This window comes from Erpetoichthys calabaricus, chromosome 1, assembly GCF_900747795.2.
Source record: "Erpetoichthys calabaricus chromosome 1, fErpCal1.3, whole genome shotgun sequence".
Lineage (NCBI taxonomy): Eukaryota > Metazoa > Chordata > Cladistia > Polypteriformes > Polypteridae > Erpetoichthys > Erpetoichthys calabaricus.
The window spans coordinates 160,102,249-160,123,697 of record NC_041394.2 but is presented as its reverse complement, the minus strand read 5'-3'; the positions used below and the strand labels follow the sequence as shown (position 1 = coordinate 160,123,697).

General features: G+C 36.1%; 1 protein-coding gene across 2 annotated transcripts in view; it reads right to left on the bottom strand.

The window, feature by feature from the left end:
- Positions 1-1,277: 1,277 nt before the first annotated feature.
- abcf1 (ATP-binding cassette, sub-family F (GCN20), member 1) overlaps positions 1,278-21,449 on the bottom strand; it is a 546,353-nt gene continuing 526,181 nt past the window's right edge. For both annotated transcript variants that reach the window (XM_051920392.1, XM_051920395.1), the window contains 7 exons: positions 18,303-18,377; positions 14,434-14,504; positions 11,277-11,309; positions 5,930-6,098; positions 4,423-4,487; positions 3,796-3,868; positions 1,278-1,995 (listed from right to left, as the gene is read on the bottom strand). In XM_051920392.1, coding sequence (XP_051776352.1) covers positions 1,829-1,995; positions 3,796-3,868; positions 4,423-4,487; positions 5,930-6,098; positions 11,277-11,309; positions 14,434-14,504; positions 18,303-18,377 — 653 coding nt within the window. In that variant the 3' untranslated portion in view covers positions 1,278-1,828. The remainder of the gene's footprint in view (positions 1,996-3,795; positions 3,869-4,422; positions 4,488-5,929; positions 6,099-11,276; positions 11,310-14,433; positions 14,505-18,302; positions 18,378-21,449) is intronic.

Below are 21,449 nucleotides of genomic sequence, written 5' to 3'. Positions count from 1 at the left end.
CATCAATTATAGTGCAGCCTGACCAGGTAGGAGATCAGTACACCACACACTTAAATTTGAATCTTCTGGTGTATCAACAACTGTATAGTTTATACTGATTTTCTTCACATTGGAATCTTGTTTTCCTTTTGCCAATTTCCAGCTGGCCATGAGCAACCATGACACAGGACAAATCCTTGTTGTAATGATGGCATTTTGCTTTTCCCTGTGACCAATTATATTGTGTTGATTTGTGCAGCACTCTGAGCCAACCTACTTTTGAGGTATTACATAAAACAATTAAAAATGAATTACCGTATATACTCACAGGTAAGTTCTCCCATGGATAAGTCAGTACTTGATTTTACAGTATAATTTCTGGTGTTTTATAATGTCGCTCGTATAAGTCGAATGCAGAAAACTCACGCTATTGGTCCAAGGGTTTATGATATGCTAACGCCCACCTGAGAGAGTAACCTCAGAGCACATTGCCATTTTTTTCCTATGTGGGTGCGGCAATGCGCTGTATTAGCGTGAGCTCCTAACCCCTCTCTCTATTGTGCCTACGTGACCACACTATAATACCTGAACTATTCCGAAGCAACATTTGCACTGATTTGTGTTTTTTTTTTATCTCACACTCTCATACACCTTTATTGTAAGAGCATTCCTTATCTACAATGGAGCATTCGATCAGAAGAAAATATGAAGCTGGTTTTAAATTAAACGTTGTTGAAGTAGCAATAGAAATTGGTAACTGCGCTGCTGCAACAATATTCTATGTGTCTGAGAAACTGATGTTAGATTAGAGGAAGCAAAAAGATGTGAAAGAAAATGTAAGTGTTGCATTTTTGAACGGCCGTATAAGTCCGGGGTCTGATTTTATGATCGATTTTTTGGGTTTCAAGAACCGACGTATACATGAGCATATACAATACATCCTTATTAAAGGCTTTCAAGTGAGATTTATCATAAGATAGAAATAATTAAGAGGGAGAAGTAAGTGTTTGTTTGTGTGACATCACTCAGAAATTAAGTTTTATGAAACACTATACACAACTGTATGCTAAATAGAGTTTAAAATTTGAAAATGGTTAAGTGATTGTGGCCTAGCTATACCAGAAGCAGCTTATGTTGCATATTTATACTGCCAATCCTTTCCCTGTCAATTTAGTTATTTTCAGGTAACTTTGTTTAGTCCTTTAAATAGTAAACACAAAAGCAAACATAGGTCTACTTGTTGGCAGTTTCTTGACAAAATGCCTAATTAGATCAATATAAAATGAAGAAATAAAATGATGTGCTTAGCCTTTATTGACTTACAAAATTGAACAATTTCTTAGTTTCATATTTACCCAAATACAGAATCCTCTAATGAAATTACGCAATGACACAATTCTTTCAATCATGATAAAAGTTGTAGATTAAAGACTCACTCTTTTAATTTATATAAAAACAACAGCCAGAACTTTTTTTTTCCTCCCTGGAAATGTCATCTTTTGCCAAATGCTTGCCAAAGCCAGAGGGAGTGAAGTCTGCTTCATCTATCTGTTGCTAGTATTGACCCAACACATGTGGTTACTTCTGTACACTTCTTCACAGCACTCAATTTCTTAAAATTTCTCAAAAATGAAAAAAGAAAAACGCTTTATTACATAGCCTTCCTGCTTTCTTCTCACAAATTACAGAACTGGTATTCATTCGATGCTGAAAAAGACTTCGGATTGGTTTTCCTCTGCTGAGTCTGTTACTTTGTTGAGACTGATAACCTAATCTCTCCCTGATACACATTGCTTTAGCAGCACACAGCTCAAAGTCCACCTCCTCTCACTGAAAAAATGACTGCTGCTCATTCACGGTGTTTATCAATCATAATCTCTCCCAGGGCATCTAGCACCTCTTTCTTGTAGTCTTCAAAGTCCCCATCAATTTGGTTCACTGACTGATCTTCCACTACCCAAAGATGGCAGTTTGTCTCGGTGATGAGACGTGCATCATGACTCACAATGATTACAGCTGCAAAAAAAACCAAAAAAAAAAACAGGACATAATTAAGAGCAGAACTTCAAACAACACAGCCATCCATAAAACTCTAAGCTTGTTTATACAATTTGGAAATCTCGAATGTCTGCTTTGCCCTTCCTTAGTCACTTCTATATACAATTATGAAGAGAGGCAAGTTTGAACATAATAGACAATTAGAAGACACAACCAATGAAGCACAGAATTTAATGCTATCATAAAATAAAAAAAGATTTCCCATATTTTAAACAACTGCCATGTTCAAATGTATGACATAGCTTTATTGTTGGGTTTGTTAAACCAACTTATGAACTCTACTGAATTTACTGTACAAAGCTAACATGGTAAGAGCCTTGTAGTGCATATTTAGTTATTTTGTCATCAGATCAAGTTGTGAATTAAAAGGCTTGAAGCAGCCATCACCTTAAGCATTTTTTGGTTTTTAGGTAGTTTTTAACAGAATTATTATCCATTCATTCATCAATCCATTTTCTAAGCCAGGTATTCAATTCATGGGTTCCTACACATCTAGCAGAAAAACAAGGCATGAACCAATCTTAGGCACCACTGGGCACACTCACTTACACCAAATCAACTTAGAATTAAAGTCATCATGCTACCAATCACCAATGAACTCGCACAGCTTTAGCATGGACATTAAAGGAGACCCCACATAAACTTAGGAAGAATGTGAAAATTCCACACGGGCAGTATTCATGCCAATAATTGAATTAGTGTTACTATGAGAGGTGGGGATGTGAGGAAACTGCTCCATCAGCTAGGCAAAGTTTTACCTGCCATTATTCTGGGTATTTTGAGAAGCGAGGGAGTGCCATCTTCTTACATCTGTATTTTATAAACTACTAAAATTAACTAGTCCACCCTGCATCGACTAACTGAAACCCTCAACTAAATATAAAGGTTAAGAAATGAATGAATGAATAAATAGATGGCTTAAAACAATATGTTGAGGCCTTAAACATATTGCTTTCATGTTATATATGTATTTATTATTTTTGTTTTAAAGTAAAACCAGTATAGAAAATGATGTAAAGCTTTAGTCAGAACTGTAAACTTGCTTCATCTGTTCATTTTCTGAACCATAATTATATGAGGGGGCGACCTTCTAATGAAAACATCCACACTATAAATCAATGAATAGAACTTCTACTCTACCGACAACATAGACAACTTAACTCAGAGTTGATCAAAAATGGTATCAGACAGTGTTTGAACTTTCTAAAATACGGTGAAAAGCTGCCGTACTCAAATAGGATTGTTCACAAGGTAAAGAAAAATATTTTACTCTGACTTACCCTGAGTAGGGTGGTAGAGCAATACATTCGGAGATTTTACTCCCATCATCCTCCCACATCCCACAGACATGAATCTTAAGCTAACTGATGACTCTATTCTGGTGCTGTGAAATTGAGTGTGCATGAATGTGTCCTGCTTTAGACTATCTTTTTGTGCATGGTTGGTTTTGGCCTTGCACCTGATGCTGTCAGGATAGTTTCAGAAACTGAAACAGTGCATTGTGTTTTTGTTACATTTATTTTTGTGTTTTAGTTATACTAAAATCGTAATGCTGTACAGTACACCTTACCAGAAGTGCGCACAGGAGAAAGTCTTTATCATACAAATTAAAAAAGGAACAAACAACATTGTTATTAAAACATAACAAAAATTAATACTTTGCTAGTATGAAAAACCAAGTGCCCTGCATTGTACAGGTGATTTAATGTTTTATCTGTGCACACATAACTTTTACCTCGAAATGTTTGAAAAACTCACCTCCCTTGAAGTCATTAATGGCCTCTCCCAATGCATCAATTGATTCAATATCCAGGTTGTTGGTCGGCTCATCCTGAAAAAACATTTAAAAACACAAGATATAGCTCAAAAACATGCAGCTATGCAGACTTTCTGTAGCAATCTGATATACTGCCTTTTGTATCTCAGTTTTGTACTTGCTCTATTATCTTACTGATATACTCAATAATGTTCAAATGACATAAGCCTATAGCTTCAACTGACTTCTGCAGGCTCTGTCATATACCACATCATAGAAGATGAAATTATTTTGCAGAAAACATTTATATCTTATCATGTAATCATATAAAGTTGAAAATATGAGTAAGTACTTGTTAGTTTAGTTGGTGATTCTAAACTGTAAGTGTGTGTGTGCATAAGTGAGCCAAAAGATGGATTGACATGGGTTCTCTCTTCTGCACAGCTGTTTGAAGCTAGGCTCTGTCCCACTGCAACCAAGAGTTAGTGTAAATGGGATTAGGCATGATATGTTATGATTCAGGCAACAATACAACTATGCTAAATAAAACAACTGCATGCTTCTAGAGTAAAGAAACAAAGGAATAATACAGACAGTCATTTTACTACTCTACAGGTCCAGTTACTTACCAGTATAAGGACATCTGGTTGCCTACAGGACAGCTCTGCAAAAACAACTCTTGCCTTTTGGCCACCTATGTGATACAGAAACATATCACATATATATCATTATGGCAAACATAACATAGAACAAAGAGATTGACATAATATCCCCAATATCCAACTTAACAGTTGCGTTTCCACTGATTATGACAAGCTTCTCACAGCTATTTAAATTTTTATCTAACTTGTATTGTGTCCACTGATCTTATATCACATACAAATCTTTAGACATTCACAATTAACTACATTAATGTTAAAGTCAAATTAGTTACCAGGTATGAAAATGTACTTTAATTTATTCAGAGGTCTTTTTTTTTGTGTAGGCGGACAACAGCTACTTCTGGAAACAACATATATGTATATGTTCTAAATTTCTGCTTGAGTTTTTGGAGGCATTATCTTTATCGGATTAGATTTTGGATCTTGGTTGAGAGACATCTTTGTTTCCTCCTTTCCATTAATCAAATCTTCAATCGCTTTCTTATTTTTGCTGAACCAGTCTACATTCTTCTTTCTGAGCAATTCTCTGGTATCTTCAGCTCTCCTTAAGATGATGTTCTTTAGTAAAATCCATTCAGCATCTATCTCTAGATTTGATGGATTTTCTGCAAGCTGATTATTGATTGCTACCTGGTATAATATTCTGCAGTGTTAAGTCTTTTCCTTGGGTCATTGACTATTCGGATAGATGGTTTTCTCCGAAAGATTATTTTGAGGTGGCTTATAAGCTTATAAGTGCCACGTATGCGATTGTGTGTTCCATGTGAGGATCGACCTCATCAGTCACCAATAACAGGGAGAAAGAAAGTGTATACTCGGAAATGAGAATGTCTGCCAAAAAAAGTGTATATATAAATATATATATATAAAAATATATATATATATATATATATATATATATATATATATTATATTATGTATACTTTTATATGTATATTTTTAGGTATGCCAATAACAACATCATGGAACATATGGTTTTTTTAACAAAACCATATGTTCCATGATGTTGTTCTTGGCATCCCTAAAAATGATTATGAACAAAGTGAAACTGAAACATTTTTTTCACTTATATCCGACTTTTTAAAGATGATCAGAGTGTGTAAAAATGAGGTGGCAAAGGCCAAATCTCTTATTCATTCATCAACATGGGAAAGATAAAAGAAAACACAATTCAAATGACTTTGTAAGTCAGGGAATGGCTATAAAAAAATTGTTACTCGGCTGAAATTGCCCATATTTATAGTTAGGGCATTAATTAAAAAAATCAAATCAACTGGAACTGTTACCGACTTGCATGGAAGAGGACCCAAGTTTATTTTGCCCTCATGCACAGTGAGCAGGGTGGTAAAGAAAGGTAAAAAAAAAAAAAAAAAAAAAAAATCATACTTGATTTTGCACAGACTCCTAAAAAACCATTTGATATTTTCATTTTTATTTAAAACGATGTACAGATAATGTTGGTTTGTCTTTATACCTGAAAGCTTGCTAATCTGAATGGTATGAGCATGGCTTTCCAGTCCAAATCTGCCTAGACATTTGCGGGCATCTTGATAGGGAAGATTGAAGTTCCTCATCAGGTACTCTGTAGGATTCTCCTCCATATTGAGCTGATCTGCATATTGTTGGTTAAAAAAACCAATTTTCTGTAAAATAAAAGCATAATGGTTTTCAGACAAAGGCTAGATACTTCAATCAAAATGATCATTATTCACATTAATGTGTAATGTTTTACTGAACATGTGTGCATAAGAAAATGTACAAACAAAGATGCATACTCCACTCTGTTCACAGTGCTCTAGTTTGTATGTTTTCATGGAAAATAGTAGATGACATGGTATGCATAAGCACAGTAAGTTATGGCAAGTGTAACAGACAAGAACCAGCCACAGATACACTGATGCTCAATAAACTGACTCAAACTGCAACTGATTTGTGAAAGCTACATAAGAACAAACATTCATGATCACATTTGTAATTTATTTTATGAATAAAGTCTAGGCAGTTATTTTCATTTTAAAACTGCAAGTCATTGAATAGTGAAAAAAACCTGCTAACAAGATATATCTCAACTCAAGAAATAGCCTAATAAACTTGTTAGAAGCGTTTAAACAATGGCCTTCATAAAACTCCATCCACCTAACCACAGTATCCTAAGCAAGGGAGGCAAAAAGATCCAGAATATGTCACCTATGAATTGCACTGCAGTCATGCACACAAACTGAAACTGATCTAACTTAGAAATGTTAGTACATCTAAAAATGACATCAAACTAAAATTACTTTTCCAGGAATTTTACGTCATGGTTAGGGCTGCACAATTAATCATATGTCAACTGTGATTACGATTACAACTGCCACAGCATACTAATTGCATAAAGTGGTGATTATGCATTCCATTTAGTATTTCCATTTTGCCAGAGATCAAGCTTTCTTGATTTCAAACTATTGAAACAGCAAATAAGTGCTGAAACCAATCACAGATAAATTTCTTGGGTGTGAGCGCACTGACAAATCAGAGGTACTCGCTGAGATATACGTGACTAATTACTGGTGACTATGTTGGATGCATTTTTAGGCATCTGATCTCTCACAACATCTTTTAAATAGTGTGCATTTCTCTCTGTTGCGTTTGCAGCAGCTTGAGAAGATAGGTAATGCTGCGTCTACTTCACCTTAATCTTCACACTTTTTTTTTTTTTTTTTTTTTAGATATTTTACAGCCAAAATTAAAAGAATCATCCATAACTTGCCATTGATTTGTCTTCAACAGTGATGATGGTGTTGATCAAAAATACATACTATGTAAACTGTTGCAGAATTGCACTCAAACATTTCCACATCCATCTAAAATTTAATAACATAACCCATTGCATGAATGAAAGCTAAGTAACCAGCACCAAGTCTCGGTAACTTTATGTCTACAATACAGATGAACATTACCTGCTTATGCAATAACACATGTCTGTATCCAACAGCCTACAGAAAGCAAAGTCCAGTAAGAGTTGTCACTGTGTTATATTTATCAAGACTGTCCTCTGATTAAAATTGTGGGCAGCAAAGGTTTAAAAAAATGAACTGAAACCCAGGGTAAGATAGATGTCATCCCCTGTTACAAGTATTTTACAAAGTTCAGTTACTTTTACTTTATTCCAAATTTCAGACAAAAATGAAAAAAAATTCTGAAACAAGTGGCTCTTTTTGGAAGAAAGACTTTTATGCAAGAAGTACTGATTTGTGTTGAAACAGAACTATCGAAACCTGGCTATGCATAACATTTCATTATTCTGACAAGGACTTCACACTGAAAAGCTGATGCATGCAAACATCACGCTTTCCTTAGGAATAAAGAAGCAACTGCTCAAGGACCAAGAGTCTCACTGGCTAACAGGGTGAACTTAGGAACGCCATTGTTATCAATGACTGAACCACTCTCCAGTGCTGTGGGCATAGGCTATGCTTAGTGACTAGTAAGTATTCTATGGTATTTATGCCAATATGTACTGTATGTGCATTTTAGCACTTTATATAAATAAAACAAGGGCAGCAACACGTAACAGTGTGTCACCATGTAAATATTTTATTAGCTTGCTTATATAGTGGATTCCAACAGCACAGAGTAAACCTTTCTGAAAACATGATTTAATTATGGATTATTGAGAGTAGACTGATGGGAAATATGGGAATCTGTTCGTATCACATAAAATCTACAACAAAATAAAGTGTGCAGAAAGTGAAGGAGTTTAAATACTTTCAGAATCCACTATATTGTTACATTTATGGATTTTACATACTTGAACAACACAAATTTGAGGTGGTGTTTAAAGTAATTTAAGATTTTATTATCTGCTTTGATTTTACATACTCATGCAATTTTTTGTTTTCTTAATACAGAAGAACCCCAGTTTAACATTCCCCACATTTTACATTTTTGAATGTTGAGTGGCAGTGATGGCTGTTTTCCAAAAGTAATATTTTTTTGAAGAAAAAAGGAATGAATTACATGGTACTTGCATTTTCTTTAATAATTTAAATGTCAATAACGTATTGTATTTACTATATTACAATAACACTGGCAAATATTTTTAACCAGTGTGCTGTATCAAGATGGTAAAAAATAAAAAAGAATAATGCATATACTGTAACAATTTCAAGTGGTTACTTGCTAAACAAAGGTTCTACTATACTGTATTGATATAGAATACGGTATATGCAGGTGAGAACACAAAATATGTATTTCATTGTAGTGTTTTTAATCAAAATTAATAATAGTAATTATAATATAAAGGGCTATAATTGTCAATTATGAATTCTGTGGTAATCGTATACCCCCTAGTCTTTATATTGATAATCTTAGCAAATCGAGGGCAAGTGGCACCATGCTTCAATGACCAGCAGTCACGTAGTTTCATGTCGGTCTACAACTCACCCTGACAAATTAAGTCATAGGGGACATCTCTTTTCTCTGTACACACGAAGTACAATGCATAAAACTGAGTTGAAAAGAAAGAATGAATGGGTGGATTGGACCAAGCAAACAGAACTGAGGCTCGTCAGTCTGAAACCTTGCATTTGTCATAACAAAAAAACAATGGAAAAAGAAAAAAGAATGGGCCAAGATTTCATTAGTCATTGACAAACCTGAAAAGCAATCAGTACAGGAACCAGCGCTGTCAGAATGTGGTGAGACTGCAATATTTTGAAACTTTGGCTCTGTAATGAACAGTTGTAAGCCAGTTGTGTAATTTGTTATCCCAGGCGATTCCTAGACTAGAAATCGTATACTGAGCTGCAGGCTTAACGGGCACATTTATTGTTTTAGTAGTGGTTGTAGTATTATTATTGTTATGTGTATAGAATACAGTGAAATTCTCCTTTGCACATACAACCAACATGTTGCTACTCTCTGACACCATGGTAAACAAGAATGTAATAAAATATATAACCCCATTCTATCTAAAAGAAAATAGGTTACCGGATGTATTCCTTATGCCTGTTTCCACACCAAGTGTACAGTTAAATATATTTTTATTACTTACTGTATCCACAGTGCTGATACATATTGTTGCTTATATTAAAACAATGATAGTATTCTAATGTATTTAAAATATTTAATATATTTAAAAAAAAAAAATCATCTTGTATCCTGGGCACTGAATAATGTTTGGCATCATCTGTCAAACACTTATGAAGTCTATGCAATTTATGGTTAAAAATCCTGTTGAATATTGTCTATATTATTTTAAATTAGTGGCTTAGACCAAATTTTGAAAAACAGCCCATACCATTATACCTTTGCTACCAACTTTTGCAATAGCCACCATGCAATACAGAAAGTAGCATTTTCATTGCATCCACCAAACCTAGATCTGTCCATCAGACTGCCAGATAGTGAAGAGCAATTCATCACTGATGTTGCCTCTAGAGGAAGTGTGAAATCCTGCTACAAATGATGCAAGCTTTGGAGAGGTGAAACATTTTGTGCTGTGTTGCAGTATTTGCCGGCTCTGCTCTGTGAGCTTGTGTGGTCTACCACTTTGTGGCTGACCCGTTGTTGCTCCTCGATACTTCCACTTCATAACAATAGCACTTATAATTGACTAGGGCAGATATGGTAGAGTGGAAATTTCATGTACTGACTTGTGGCAAAGCTGGCATCCTATAATAGTCCCATGTTTAACCACTGAGCTCTTCAGTATGACCCATTCTACTGCTAATCTTTGTCAATGGAGACTGTGTGGCTATGTTCTTAATTTTATATAGCTGTTAGCAAAAGGTGCGGTTGAAATACCGGCAGTTAATAACTTGGAAGGGTGTCCACATACTTTTGGCCATATAGTGTACCACCAAAAGGCTCTGGCTCCCTGCTACCACAAATTATACAAAGTGGACAGGGAAAATGTAAAGATAGATGTAGTACAGTACACGTAACTAAAGTTAAGGAGAACATACAATGAATTCCTGCAAGATCTTAAACGTTTATTACATTAAGATAAGTGTTATGTTCATACTAACTTGCCTTATGTTTATCTGTCATATACTGCAACAAAAAAAGCACAAAACAAATTGTGACAATAGGCTTAAATATTTTACCAGTCTCACAATTAGCCCAGTATTTTGTTTTCATACTAAAACTAATTTTAAAGATTATTTTTCAAAAGTACTATTTATTTTGTTCTGTATCTATTTTCTGACACTCGTCATAATTGCAATGCTGCTTCTGGCTTCACATATTTTTGTTTTGATATTTCATACTTTCAGAACTAAAACACGTAGCTTAGACATACAACTTCAAACATATATTATGTACAACAGAAAACTGAAGGCAGCAATATAAAAACGTACCAAGTAGTAAAAGTTTTATTTTGTTGAAAGGTTTACGCATTTTCATTCAAAGTAAAATGACTGAATTTTTTTTTTTACTTTTATTAAACAATTGAGAATTGAAAATAACATTTTTAAGTATAATTGATCTGCACTGAAACCTAAACAGAATGTTCCACCAGTTAAAGAGAGCGAGTTTTAAAACAATCCATTAAAACAATCTTACCATGAATATTTATAAATAGTACACAACTCTATAGTATAATAACATAGCCAGACTGACTAATATTTTATTGCACATACCTTTTTTTATATGTTTAAATCCACCACGTAATTCACAAGAGAAACGCATCCCATTTTAAATACAGCACCTTTCCAGAGCACTTTCTAAAGCTTGTTTGGAGATTTTCAGTGTTAAGAAAAAACTCAAACGCAGACCGTTTAGCACTTTTTTGAAACATATTGCTTATGTAACAAGAACAAATGATTATAACAACTTACTAGCCTGTGATTTTTTCTCATCTCTCCTTTAGGCTGGAAAAAGAAAAAGAAATAGGTATCACTTAAGAAGAAATAATGAAAGCAGCAATATTTTAAGACAATGTGAAAAAGTGTTCTGCTCCCCACTTATTTTACATTTTGTTATGTCAGATTTAAAAATGTTTTTCACAGGATTCCTGAAAGCTTTTTCAAACAAGTCAAATGGAAAATATCAAAATCTTTTAATTTTTATAAAATGATAAACTTGAATTAAATGTTTAAATCTAATAAAATTTGTTGCTGGACACTCCTTGTGTGGAAAAGGAGTTGATCGGCCACTTTAAATTAATCTGCATGATTTAATATATGTGATCATCATGGGTAATTTATTTAATTGTAAAGTGATTTTGATAAATATCTATGCACCCAATGTGGATGATAGGTACTTCATCCACAATGTATTTGTATCCATTCCCAATGTGAACACTCGTAAAATTATAATGGCTGGTTACTTTGTGTCTAAAATCCAGACCTACTGTAGATAGGTCTCCTGCCACAAGGGCAATGACATCTAACACTGCAAAAACAATTACACAGTTTGTAACCAATCATAACTTATCTGACCCCTGGAGATTTCTAGATTTCTAGAAAGATTATTTCATATCTTTCCCACAAAAATAAATCAGAAACCAAGAAGGTATCAGAGCTAATCAGTGAAATTACCAGAACAGATCAAGTACATGCCAGGTGTCCAAAAGAGGCACTTTATAGGAAAACAAAGGTTCTGCATACAAAGCTCAACCTCTTGACAACTCACTTTTAAATCAAGACATCAACACTATGAACACGGAGAGAAGGCTAATAAGATCTTAGCTCAACAAATCCACAAGCAGGAAGTTCGCAATGTAATCCCAGCAATTACCAACACAGACGGAGACAAAGTCATTGACCATAAAATTATAATGCACATACTTAGAGACTGCTATAAGTCCTTATATTCTACTCAGTTTAAAGGAGACAAGACACAACCTAATGGGTTTCTGGATGCATTACAGATACCACAACTTTATACCGTAAGTGCACAGGAATTGGATAAACCTCTGGCACTCTCAGAATTACTAGATGCTATAAAGTCACTTCAGAGTGGGAAAGCAGCAGACCCTGATGGTTACCCTGCCAAATTGTATAAAAAAAATCTCAATTAAGTTAGCTCCCCTTTTATTAGCAACATTTACTGTATCTAGAGACAATAAAATTCTAATTCAAATTTTTCACCATGCATTAATTATTGTCTTTCCTAAACAAAATAAGGACTTATTACAATGTGCATCATACAGACCAATCTCAATTTCAAGCTAGAATGTGGTACTAGACAAGGATGCCCCTTGTCACTACTGCTTTTTGCAATCGTCATTGAGCCACTGACAGTTCACTTTCGAAATGCTTATGAGATAAAGGGGATTATCAGAGAAGGACTTGAACAGAAAATTTCACTATATACAGATGATATGGTACTATATATATAGCAAATAGTTTTCTAAACTGATTAGAGATCTCAATATAGAGAGGCAAATATTGACTGAAAGGTATAAATCCTTTTCCAAAACAGCTGAACATCTCTCGAGAGTTCTGTGATCTGTATGGATGAGTGGAGAAAACCCACAAAGATGTTCACACACTGTGTAGATCTGGCCATTCCTCTAAAAGTAATGGCCAGCCAACATGGGTGCTCTATGGAGAAGCTACTGCAACATCAACAGCAACTCTCATTGCTACACATAAATTATTATCCAGTTCAACATTTACTCACTACAGCAATTAATTCTGAACAGCAATGCCATCTTCAATTGGTAGGTATTTTGCTGCTAAACAATTTCAGCCTGCATTCAACGACATTGCAGAGCTTTGCGAAGTTCACATGAAACTGAACTGCTTTTTATATCTTGTAAGTCTTTCACAAAATTGTACCAATGCATGAGCCAACTCACTCATGTAATTTAATTTTTCACATACTGCACATGCTAAAACTTCAGTTTAACTTCAAATACTTTACACATGACAGCTGTAAAATCATAAAGTTATCTAATCTTTGCAATTTCATATTTATTTGACATGCTTGAAATATTTATCATGAATGCCAAATCACAGAGCCATCCAGTATGACTCAGTTCCTTCTAACGGCATCCTTCCCCTACTTAGCTATTATACTTTATAATGTAAATTGGGTCACTATAATCAGCTGCAAAGTTTAAAAAATAGATGTCTAAACCATCAGCTATTCAGTCCTCTGCTTAGATGAAGATGGTGCATTAAATGACATCTGTCATTATGTGTTCAGCACAGTAAATAGCACAAAGATCTTTTTTGGTGAACCTGCATTCCATTTCTTTTGTGAGGAAATCTATTATGTGTTTGTGACCCTATCATGCCAAAGAATCATCTGTTGTTATCCCAGACAATTTTTTCATGGGTGTGCTCTTGGTTTTATCTTACCTAACCAGGAACAAAAGAAAATCCACCGTCATGTTTTTAGAATGGGGGATCTGTCTTCAGCAGTGAGTTTGGTCATAACATGACTGACCTTAGGTTTCCAATTTAGTTAGATGATTCATATACATCCACATTTTTTCTGAGGTCTTTCAAGTTCTCAATTCATGGTGTTCCTTGTAAGGTGAAAGATTTCAGTCCCACTAAAAAATTTTGTGGCAAGACCTGCTATCCAACACTATATTACTCAACCAACTTGATTCTGCAGTGACAAATAGTGTTCTATCATAAACCAAAAATCTTAAAAGATATTTATTCAAAATGACTATTGGCTACTGTAGCTGCAAGATGTGTTAAGGAGAATTAACATTTAAAAAAAATGTATTCATTTATTATTTTGTATGGATTGTTTATAGGATGAGCTCTAAGAAGGAAAATTTGTAATTTCCCTTTACAATTTCCCACAGTAATGCATCAAAATTCCAACATGAAAAATTGGTAAAATGTTAAAAGGTAGATGAAGGTTGAATTATTTTTCAATGCACTGGAAAAAAACTTCACATAATCAAAAATTCATGGTCAAAAAAGGATGTATAGCAAAACACAGAAGAAACAGAATGTAAAATCTGATTTCACTAACACGAAGAACAATTTCAGAATTAAATTAAATAAATACATAAAAAATACTTACTGGGCTAAGTTTACCAGTTAGTAGTAGCAACAGGGTACTCTTTCCAACTCCATTTGGACCCACGATACAGACTGCAATCATAAAAATATACATTCTATTCTATTGAATGTAATACTGATAGTTACATTTCAAATTTTACTTTTTGAGTATCACAGTTTTGACACAGTTGTATTTTCCATATATGTATCCTAACAAACAATTTTACTTAATCTTTGGGTTGTGATGTCTGGAGCCTATTGCAGCATCACTAAGTTACAAGGCAGGAGCTAACAATGAACATGGATTCAGTCCACTGCTGGGAACAATAATGCACACAACCATAACCAACTAAGTGCAGGGTATCTGCCGAGATGAATTCCAATGTGTTTCCATAAGAGAAAAATAAAGATCTCTAATTCTAGAAACAGCTGATTTTTTTTCTTTTCATTTCATCTCTGGCACAATTACTGTGTGAGCAAATTTGTGCCAGAATACTTGTACACACTTTATCTAGCAGGCCTGTGTTTGCATTCTTCATTCTTTTAATATGTGCTGCAAACGCCATAAGCAAACTTAACTGAAATTGCTTCACCTCAAGTTTAGCAAAAACACAGAAATGTTTGGGAATTTCAGTGAAATGCAATGAAATCAGTAAGGAAGGAGTAGCTGAACTAGCCAAATCACAGCATCTGTGGGATGACAATGAATGATTTATTTGGAGAAGAGATCAAATATATACTTCTCTTGCAACAAATTATATTTTTCTATACACAAAGTCAATGTTATTCAGGCATTCTGAACTAGGTTCTCAGAACTGATTTGAAATACTTTTTTACAGTATATACACTCATTATGCTTTTTTGCAGTACAATATGCAAGAACACAAAAAAGTTTATATTATCAGCTTTTCTAAGCAACTGTAATTCTGCAGTGATGTTAGGGCTCTTTCACATTAGGCAAGTGAAACACAAATGTTACAAAGCCACATGACACTTAAAACACTTTTCTCCTGCAAAGTACTAAAACAGAATACACAGCCACCTATCTTCTGAGCCTTCTAGTAATAGGAAGGGGGAAAACAAATTTTCAAAACATGCACAAAGTTGTATACCAATGGTATAAAACAATACTGAGTATAAAAAACAAACTTATAAAACTGCACCTTTTTTTTATAATTTACAAAAGAAGCACTTCCTATCAGCATGATGCATTACCTAGAATACAGTATTAATGGATAAGAAGACCAGGATTCTCATCTGCGGTACTGCATGAAGTTTGCATGTTTTCTCTGTGCTTGTATGGATTTCCTCCAGGTGCTCTGGTTGTGTCTCACAGACGAAACTCACGTAGATTAGGTGGATTGGTGATGCTAAATTGGTCTGTGTGTATGTGTTCACCCTGCAATGGGCTGGCGCCATTTCCAGGGATTGTTTCTGCATAATAGTTGCTATGACAGGCTTCAACTTTGAGGGGATCCTGCTCTGGATAAGCAGGTTTGAACGATAGATGGACAGCATGTTTTTTTGTGCTTTACTAATTGTTAGCGTGTATTGTATGTGTGACTGTGCACAGCATTTAAAAATACCAGTGATAAATGATCTGAAATAAAAGTATGGTGAATAGTGAGGTTGACGCCAGATATTTTTTATAAATCAAGTTCCTCATCAAAGCCATAGTGGGAGTACAGATACATGCCGGTAAATATTATATATCACATACATCTTAAAAAATATCAACTTGTTTAAAAACAGAACTGTGTAAAAATAGAGAAAATTTATTAGCAGTGTAGTCCATTGGGATCTTCAATTGCCTAGTGGTGGCTGGGTGGTATTTTGACCTTGGAACCCCTGCAGATATTTTTTCTCCAGCATCTTACCCCTGAAAGTTTCTTATTTTATTTTTATGTCCTCCCTAGCCATCCAAACATAGCATCAGACTTATCATTAGAGAATTAAAAAAATGATTTTATAAATAACGGCTCTACATTATCTACAGTTGTGCTTGAAAGTTTGTGAACCCTTTAGAATTGTCTATATTTCTGCATAAATATGACCTAAAACATCATCAGATTTTCACTCAAGTCCTAAAAGTAGATAAAGAGAAACCAGTTAAACAAATGAGACAAAAATATTATACTTGGTCATTTATTTATTGAGGAAAATGATCAAATATTACATATTTGTGAGTGGCAAAAGTATGTGAACCTCTAGGATTAGCAGTTAGTTTGAAGGTGAAATTAGAGTCAGGTGTTTTCAATCAATGGGATGACAATCAGGTGTGAGTGGACACCCTGTATTATTTAAAGAACAGGGATCTATCAAAGTCTGCTCTTCACAACACGTTTGTGGAAGTGTATCATGGCATGAACAAAGGAGATTTCTGAGGACCTCAGAAAAAGAGTTGTTGATGCTCAGCAGGCTGGAAAAGGTTACAAAACCATCTCTAAAGAGTTTGGACTCCACCAGTCCACAGTCAGACAGATTGTGTACAAATGGAGGAAATTCAAGACCATTGTTACTCTCCCTAGGAGTGGTCGACCAACAAAGATCACTCCAAGAGCAAGGCATGTAATAGTCAGTGAGGTCACAAAGGACCCCAGGGTAACTTCTAAGCAACTGAAGGCCTCTCTCACATTGGTTCATGTTCATGAATCCACCATCAGGAGAACACTGAACAACAATGGTGTGCATGGCAGGGTTGCAAAGAGAAAGCCACTGCTCTCCAAAAAAAACATTGCTGCTTGTCTGCAGTTTGCTAAAGATCACATGGATACACCAGAAGGCTATTGGAAGAATGTTTTATTGATGGATGAGACCAAAATAGCACTTTTTGGTTTAAATGAAAAGCGTTATGTTCGGAGAAAGGAAAACACTACATTCCAGTATAAGAACCTTATCTCATCTGTGAAACATGGTGGTGGTAGTATCATGGTTTGGGCCTGTTTTGCTGCATCTGGGCCAGGATGGCTTGCCTTCATTGATGGAACAATGAATTCTGAATTATATCAGAGAATTCTAAAGGAAAATGTTAGGACATCTGTCCATGAACTGAATCTCAAGAGAAGGTGGGTCATGCAGCAAGACAACGACCCTAAGCACACAAGTCGTTCTACCAAAGAATGGTTAAAGAAGAATAAAGTTAATGTTTTGGAATGGCCAAGTCAAAGTCCTGACCTTAATCCAATCGAAATGTTGTGGAAGGACCTGAAGCGAGCAGTTAATGTGAGGAAACCCACCAACATCCCAGAGTTGAAGCTATTCTGTACGGAAGAATGGGCTAAAATTCCTCCAAGCCGGTGTGCAGGACTGATCAACAGTTACCGGAAACGTTTAGTTGCAGTTATTGCTGCAAAAGGGGGGTCACACCAGATACTGAAAGTAAAGATTCACATACTTTTGCCACTCACAAATATGTAATATTCGATCATTTTCCTTAATAAATAAATGACCAAATATAATATTTTTGTCTCATTTGTTTAACTGGTTTCTCTTTATCTACTTTTAGGACTTGACTGAAAATCTGATGATGTCTTAGGTCATATTTATGCAGAAATGTAGAAAATTCTAAAGGGTTCACAAACTTTCAAGTACAACTGTATTAATTGTATAGATGTGTTACATAAGTGCACATCAACTTACTATTTACTACTTTTAGTATCTAAGTTTTTTTATTCATGTACTTATCTATTTCTAATTTGTCTTTCTTTCCTTGGATCTTTTTCTATAACCCCTTGAAAAACAAACTTAAATTTAGATGGGAATGAGAAGCAATCATTAATACAAATTCTTCATCAGAATTTCTTTTCTTTTCTTTTCTTGCACTCCTGCCTTAAATGTTCTAATATTTTCTTACATTACAAGACATCTTGTAATTAATTAATATATACTTACTTCTGGAATCCATGTCAATACCAAAATCAACATTTCTGAACAGTAATTTATGACCTTCATATCCAAATTCAACACCTGTAAAATACACATATGTATATATTTAATGCTTGATCCATACCAAAATAAGTAGAGCAAGATGTTTTTTGTTGACTTGACATAGTATTGATTTTAGTCTTCCAGAGATTTAGTAGTTAGCTTATTTAATCATTAAATTTACCATGAATATTCCTTTAATCAAACATTAAAGGTGATGATAACCATTAGTAATTAAGTGTCTTCTTAAAAAAAGATTTCACCAAAAAATTATAACTTTTCCGTTAAAGTTACTTGGATTTTTGAACACCCCCCCTCACCTCAATGGATTTCCATTAGATGAAAAATACACATTACATAAGAGTACATACTGCAGATATTCACTTAATTCAGTTCAGTGTTGTGAGGGCCTAGAATATATTCCAAAGCAATGGCCACAAGTTAACACTGTTTCCTGTAATCTGTCAAAGAACAATGGTACAGAGATTAAAATATATTTTAATTTAAAATTAGTCATTGTTAATACCTGTGCATTTGTCACTGACATCCAAAAATTGTGAAAGGCTTTAATTTTGCCTTTATCAGACGTGTAATAAGTAAATATGCATTACAAAGCTGACTTACTGCTGGAATTGCTATTTTATTGTATTGTTTAATGGAGAAAAAAATGGTTGATTTAGTTTTACAAGATGAATATCATTTAGTGTTACAAGATGAATATTTTTTATCAAAGCTTTATCATGATAAAATTGTCCAATAAGATTTGGCCTTCATTTAAATAATATCTATATACAATGATTATTGGGCGGCACGGTGGCGCAGTGGGGAGACCTGGGGACCTGGGTTCGCTTCCCAGGTCCTCCCTGCGTGGAGTTTGCATGTTCTCCCTGTGTCTGCGTGGGTTTCCTCCGGGCACTCCGGTTTCCTCCCACAGTCCAAAGACATGCAGGTTAGGTGGATTGGCGATTCTAAATTGGCCCTAGTGTGTGTGCTTGGTGTGTGGGTGTTTGTGTGTGTCCTGCGGTGGGTTGGCACCATGCCCGGGACTGGTTCCTGCCTTGTGCCCTGTGTTGGCTGGGATTGGCTCCAGCAGCCCCCCGTGACCCTGTGTTCGGATTCAGCGGGTTGGAAAATGGATGGATGGATGGACAATGATTATTATGATTATCATGACACAGGCGCCGCCGAGAGTGGCAGCTTTTTCAGAAGCTCCATGTACGACTTTATTTTTCTACTTTTATTTTTCTCTTTTTTATTGATCACTCCTATCACTTTATTTTATGTGGATTCGTTCCCTGGACATACTTACTTTTACAACGTGGGCATGGATTTTTACACGCCGAGACTCATCTATTCAAGTACTCAACTTAGAATGCTGAGAACAAATGCCAGTGCCGGTGTGGTTCCCTATTTACCCGACGAGGTAAGAAGGCGGTATCGTGGCAGCAGAGCCGGCACTAAGCAAAAAATGAAGCGGCTTGCGAGAAAGTGGCGTTTTAAGCCCTAGGTGCCTTCTGTGATTCTGGGAAATGTGAACTCAATCTCAAATAAGATCGACGAACTGGCTGCGCTGGTGAAAAATGTCAGAACCTACAGAGAATGCAGTTTGTTGTGCATTTGCGAAACGTGGCTAACTACCACCATCTCAGATGCTAACGTGGAGCTACCCAGGTTTAGCACAGTTACAGCGGACAGAGATGCAAGTACCTGCGGGAAGCACAAAGGAGGAGGACTCGCTCTCTATGTAAATACACGGTGGTGTAACTCTGGACATGTTAACGTTAAAGTCTCCACTTGCTGCAGGGACATCGAACTGCTGGCCGTAAGTTTGTGTCCCTATTACTTGCCCAGAGAGTTTGGAAACGTTATTTTTGTTATCGTTTACATCCCTCCTCGGGCGGACGTGGAGACAGCGAGTGACATCATCCATTCCGCTGTTGCTAAGTTACAAACGCAGCACCCTGAGGCGCTTGTGCTAATCGCTGGAGACTTTAACCATGTGACGCTGGACAAAGCATTACCTGCCTTCTCCCAGTATGTGGACTGTAACACCCGGGGAAATAAGACTATTGATTTACTGTATGCAAAAGTTAAAGACAAATACAGCGCCACCCCGCAGCCTGCGCTTGGGAAAACAGATCATAACCTGGTTCTGCTTTAGCCTCACTACAAACCAAGAGTGAGGGTCCCATCTACAACCACACGCTCATTCAGGAAGTGGTCCCCGGAGGCAGAGAAGGCTCTGAGAGAATGCTTTGGAACTACAGACTGGGATATCCTGCAGGGATCACACAGTGAGAACATTGAGGAGGTTGTTGACTGCACTACCGACCACATCAACTTCTGTATGGACATTGTAGTTCCAGTAAGAACTGTATGCTGCTATGCTAACAACAAACCATGGATTACAAGTGACATCAAGGGCCTTTTGAACCAGAAGAAAAAGGCTTTTAAAAGCAGTGATCAGCATGAGCTCAAGCGCGTGCAGAAGGAACTCCGAGTCCAGCTCAGGGTGGCGAAGGAGCAGTACAGGAGAAAGCTGGAGCAGAAGTTGCAGAATAACAGCATGAAGGAAGTGTGGGATGGGATGAAGATCATCACTGGCTGCAGCTCGAAGTGGGGTGCCACCATCGAGAGAGACGTGAAGAGAGCAAACCAAATGAACTACTTCTTTAACAGGTTTGACCACCCTAACCCACTCTCACTCTCACCTTGGAGTACTGCACCCTCCACACATTCTTCTGCTGATACCAGCATAGGAGAGACATCCCCACCCATAATTACAACAGTGCAGGTGAGAAGAGAGTTGAGGAGACTTCGTGCCAGCAAATCAGCGGGTCCAGATGGAGTATCGCCACGACTGCTGAAGGCCTGTGCGTTGGAGCTGGGGGGTCCTCTACAGCACATCTTCAACCTGAGCCTAGAACAGGGGAGAGTCCCGAGGCTTTGGAAAACATCTTGCATCACCCCAGTCCCAAAGGTATCACGTCCTAGTGAGCTGAATGACTTCTGGCCTGTTGCTCCGACATCACATGTGATGAAGACCATGGAGAGGCTGCTGCTTCACCACCTGAGGCCACAGGTTCAACACGCCCTCGACCCTCTGCAGTTTGC